Genomic DNA, 5,000 nt, shown 5'->3' on the forward strand with positions numbered 1-5,000 from the left:
AAGATTTGGCGAACGAAGAAAAAGGTAAAAGGGTTTCAAATTAATAAAATAGAAGGAGGTTATTCAGTAGCCATCGCAGGTTTCATTACTTTTCTTCCATTCAAAGCTAAAAAAATAAAAAGGATAGCGAATGCTCGATTCGCCATTGATAGCTTTATCCCTAAAAGGAGGGATATTGTGATAAGGCAGATTCAAACAAGAACTTAATGACAAGATAGAAAAAATTATTAATAATCCGAAGCCCACCTTAATCCATTTTGTTGAGGATCTTGCACTTATTCCGGCCCTATATTTACATAGCCAAGAAAGGCTCTGGTGATCATGCGTGACTGCGGAGCGCCTATCGCCCTGGCACGGCACTCAAAAATGCTGGGTTGGGCCAGCAAGAAGACTTCGACTAGGGAGACGAAGAATGGAATTGAAGAAGGCAGCATAGTCTAAGATAACAGAATGGAACACCAACCAACGAGTAAGTGGTGGATTTGGATGGAGTCTCGCAGAAGAAGAGTACGCGCGCTAGCGCGCCCCAAGACGTCAGTCCTTTTTCTGCTTGCTGGCCAAGGTCAGTTTACTGAATCCCTTCCAAACACCAACCCAATCTCCATTCCTTGATGGGAAATGAGCAAGACCATATGTTTCTAAAAAATATAGCCCCTATATAAACCTAGCCCTTACTACCCGAACTTCTGACCTTCAAATAGGACTAACTGCCCGAACCCGCTTGCTTATCTTCTACGATCTAATTAAGTTAAGCAGTGGTTATTTTTTTTTTAAGTGACTAGAACTTCTATTAACTACTATTCTAGCACCCAGCTGTGCCATGTGTTTATTCTATTTTGCAGGTATTCCTTTGAATAACTCATCTTTTCAGGTAAGAAAATTGGAAGATCTTCTTAGTCATAGTCAGCCTATCTGTATTCTTATCCTATAGTGCGGATCCAATCAGATTTTATGAAGCCAAGGCCTGACATCCATTGTGGGGATTTTTATCGGGAGACATGGCCTGGTGGTTTCTGATCGAGATTCCTAATCAATAGGGCGAAGAGCTCTTCGCATGATCTGGTCCTACCTTTTTTTTTCTACGCTATTTTTTTTCCCCTTCTCGGCTGCTGTCCTTACTCCGGATAAATTGGAACACATTGATTCCGTTCGTTCCTGCCCTTCGCTTCAGGCCATAGTGCTTCTGAATTATTTCTATACCCCTTTGATGATGCAGCCTCTGACTCTCGTGGGTAAACTCCTACTTGATTAGTCAGAACTTCTCTGTCTCAACTCGTGGACCTATCTATCTTCTTCTTTATAAGAGATAGGGGTTTGCTATTCTCACGGATTGCTCATATTTATTTACCCTACCCCATTTCAAAGTTTGTGCCTTGTTTCAGCCCGCCCTTCCTTCATCTGAACCTTCCAGTACTAATCTATCTTTATGGGGAAGACCCCTCATCTGACCTCCGAGCTACCCTGTCAATTGTAAAAAGTAGTTGAGTCGTGTCTCGCAGGAGCAAAAAGAGTGAAATGAGGACGTAAGCCCCCCACCCCAGGTCTTCCTCTTCCTTCTAAACTAATTGCTTTCGCTTGACTCTTCCAGTAAAAAAGTATACTGAGTGGTTGAAGGAAAGCGAAAAGGAATGGCTTTTTCATGTACCAGATCCGGTGAGCCAGACATCAAGCAAAAATGGACATACAATCAAAGAGTAAGGAGCAGTTATTTGCCGGGTGGATTGATCAGAGCTGCAAGGGGAGACTCGGTTATGGTGCGATAAAGAGCTTGCTTCAATGCTCGGATTCAGGTAGAAAGTAAGAGCAGTAGCATATTCATAGGAGAGCTTTGTACTTTAAATTAGTAGTCCCGGTAGTTGGAAAAAAGCTCTGAATACAGATTCAAAACATCAAGATAGGTAGTCCGATCATTAGTTGGCCAGTCATAGCAATTTAAGTAGAAAGCTAGCTTCGGGATCAGATCATTCAACTAAAGCTGTCAGGCCGGGTAGGCTTTGAGGAACATTGGGGGTTCCTTATGTTGTGACTGAGCAGATATGTCTATTGTGCCCGGCAAAAACGGATTTGCAAGGAGTTTGCCAAAGGCTTTCTCATTCGGAAAAACAATTCAAAGTATATTTCCCTTCTCCATTCTCTGCTCGGATGATTGCCGCTTGTGTGAATTTCATTGCTGCGGGTCCCGCGTGTGCTCGAATAAGATTGTTTTAGGATTCTATTTAGTTGAATTTATTGACTCCGCGGTGCTGGTTATCGAGTTTATGGCGCCGCCGACCATCCAATCCAATCCAAAAAGTAAAAGATGGCGTCGGCATTTACTTATTATGCTCTCTTCTAATATAATAGTGGTCCCCCAGGTTGGTATTCAGGTTGTAAAATCCTGATAGGAAAGAGTCGACTGTTAGACCTTGTTTTTGTAATGGCCTATCTTCTTTAAAAAGCCGAAAGATAAGGATTTCTAAAAACTTTTGCGTTCCGGATGCTGGTCTCATGTTTGATCTGGTAGCGATTAAAGAATGAATCTTGCTCTGGCGATCATGGTGGGATTGGTACACCTCTATACGCTGTAAAATGAAGGTACTCTTTAGTTCATGCTACGACCGCCGATTGTTCCTGTGACCACACGCCGTACCAACAGAAAACTATCAACCTATCGGTATGGTTTGTTGTTCACGTGTTATGATCTCGCTCATCAGATTGTTCCCCCCTCCCCTGGTCAATGGCGGTGAGTTGATTGACCAAGGCCTTCCCTTACGACGATGGAATTTCTTCCATCGGCAAGACTTTGTTTGTCTCCTTCAACTTTAATGAAAAGCCTAGTCTCTCGATACTAACTAATTAGTTAGGAGAGGTGCTTACTTTTCTTTTGTAGTTAAGGATTCATACCCCATCCCATTCCTTTTTCTTTTCAAAGAAAACCTTACCATTTGAGTTTTGGGCCGCTGTTACCATTTCCATTTCCGGAACCTAACTAATACTTAGTTGTTTCCATTTCCTCATCTGGTGATAGATCCTCATCTTCTTCTGGCTCAAATCCCTTTTTCATATCCAGGGCAGGCTTTAGGTACGCTTTAGTTTTAAATCATTAAAGATATGCTCGACCTCGTTTATGTCCATGGTACCATCGTACGTACCTTCTACTATCAACCAGATGAGATAGGGCTTTGAAAGGTCAGAGTCAGTCTCCTCTTTCTTTTAGGTCGTTTAGCAGTTCCCCAACCAGCTTTCTCCCCGAGAAAGCCTTCCTGAGATTAAAAGAAAAAGGTTTGAAGGTGGGATCAGTGATAGTTCGGAACCAGCAAAGGGAGGCTGAAAAGCCGTAGTGCTAACGCACGCCCTGTAGTTTTGAAGCAGGCTTCGACAGCTGCGAGCTCCGCGTCGAAAAGCGAAGCGAGCCGCGCTAGCGCGCTACTCTTCCTTTATGAGATGAGCGAGACTCTATCCAAATCTACTGATCTAAGAACTCCGCGAGCGAACTGAGCGAGCCATGAGGCGCCTATCGGCAAGGCTTGGAAAAGCCTTAAGTTTAGGCTTAGGCTCCCTTCCTTCACTGAACTGATTCACCCGGGTCCAAACCTGCTGAGCTAGCTAATTTTTCCTTTACGAGATCTCGGCTCTTCGGAATGATTGGAGAGAGCCCCGCCTCCTCTTGGTTGGTGCCGGGCCCGGGACTACTTCCTGAAAGAGCCTTTCGTTCGGGCCGGCAGGAGGGGCCCTGATCTATCAATTGAGGGAGCAAAAAACAGGCTTTGCTCCCCTTTTTTTAAATGAAGAAAGAAAGAAGGGTCGAAGTTTAGACCGCTCACAGTAGTTCTACCCATAGAAAAGATCATGAAAGAGGCGATCAGAATGGTACCCGAATCCATTTACGATCCCGAGTTTCCAGACACATCGCACTTCCGCTCGGGTCGAGGCTGCCACTCGGCCCTCAGACGGATCAAAGAAGAGTGGGGAACCTCTCGCTGGTTTTTGGAATTCGACATCAGGAAGTGTTTTCACACCATCGACCGACATCGATTCATCTCAATCTTGAAGGAAGAGATCGACGATTCCAAGTTCTTTTACCCCACTCAGAAACAGTTTTCCGCCGGACGACTCGTAGGAGGTGAGAAGGGCCCTGACTCCGTCCCAAACAGTGTACTACTATCGGCCCTATTAGGCAATATCTACCTACACAAGCTCGATCAGGAGATAGGGAGGATCCGGCAGAAGCACGAAATTCCTCTTGTAGTGAAAATAAGATCGGTTCTATTAAGAATAGGTCGTCGTATTGATGACCAAGAAAAGTATGGAAAAGAAGCAAGCTTCAACGCTCCCCAAGACAACAGAGCCCTCATAGTGGGGAGGGTAAAGAGCATCCAACGCAAAGCGACCTTTCATTCCCTTGTTTCGTCGTGGCACACCCCCCCCACAAGCACCCCCAGGCGAAGGGGAGACCAGAAAACGCCTTTCGTTTTCCCTCCTTCCCTAGCCGCCTTCCTTAACAAGCCCTCGAGCCTCCTTTGCGCCGCCTTCCTCATAGAAGCCGCTGGGTTGACCCCGAAGGCCGAATTCAATGGTAGAGAAGGCTTTAATAAGAATTTGGCCATGAGAGACCTTCTTAAGTATTGCAAAAGAAGGGGCCCGCTGATAGAGCTGGGCGGGGAGGCGATACTAGTTACCAGGTCAGAGAGAGGCCTGGCCCGTAAGCTGGCCCCCTTTAAAAGCCATTCCTTATTAATAAGGATTTGTTACGCGCGATATGCCGACGACTTACTACTGGGAATCGTGGGTGCCGTATTTCTTCTCATAGAAATACAAAAACGTATCACCCACTTCCTACAATCCGGCCTGAACCTTTGGGTAGGCTCCGCAGGATCAACAACCATAGCTGCACGGAGTACGGTAGAATTCCCCGGTACGGTCATTCGGGAAGTCCCCCCGAGGACGACTCCCATACAATTCTTGCGAGAGCTGGAGAAGCGTCTACGGGTAAAGCACCGTATCCATATAACTGCCTGCCA

The 5,000-nt window shown here is 45.6% G+C and overlaps 1 protein-coding gene across 1 annotated transcript in view; it reads left to right on the top strand.

Moving 5' to 3' along the window:
• The first annotated feature begins 6 nt into the window (after nucleotides 1-6).
• The window catches only part of LOC118475569 (uncharacterized), an 11,160-nt gene continuing 6,166 nt past the window's right edge, over nucleotides 7-5,000 (top strand). Inside the window, exon 1 of the mRNA XM_035963870.1 lies at nucleotides 7-5,000. This exon is cut by the window's right edge and continues 6,166 nt beyond it. Within this exon, the coding sequence (XP_035819763.1) occupies nucleotides 3,829-5,000 (1,172 nt within the window). The 5' untranslated portion in view covers nucleotides 7-3,828.

The sequence above is a fragment of the Zea mays genome, unplaced genomic scaffold (genome assembly GCF_902167145.1).
Source record: "Zea mays cultivar B73 unplaced genomic scaffold, Zm-B73-REFERENCE-NAM-5.0 scaffold_484, whole genome shotgun sequence".
In the NCBI taxonomy this organism is placed as follows: domain Eukaryota; kingdom Viridiplantae; phylum Streptophyta; class Magnoliopsida; order Poales; family Poaceae; genus Zea; species Zea mays.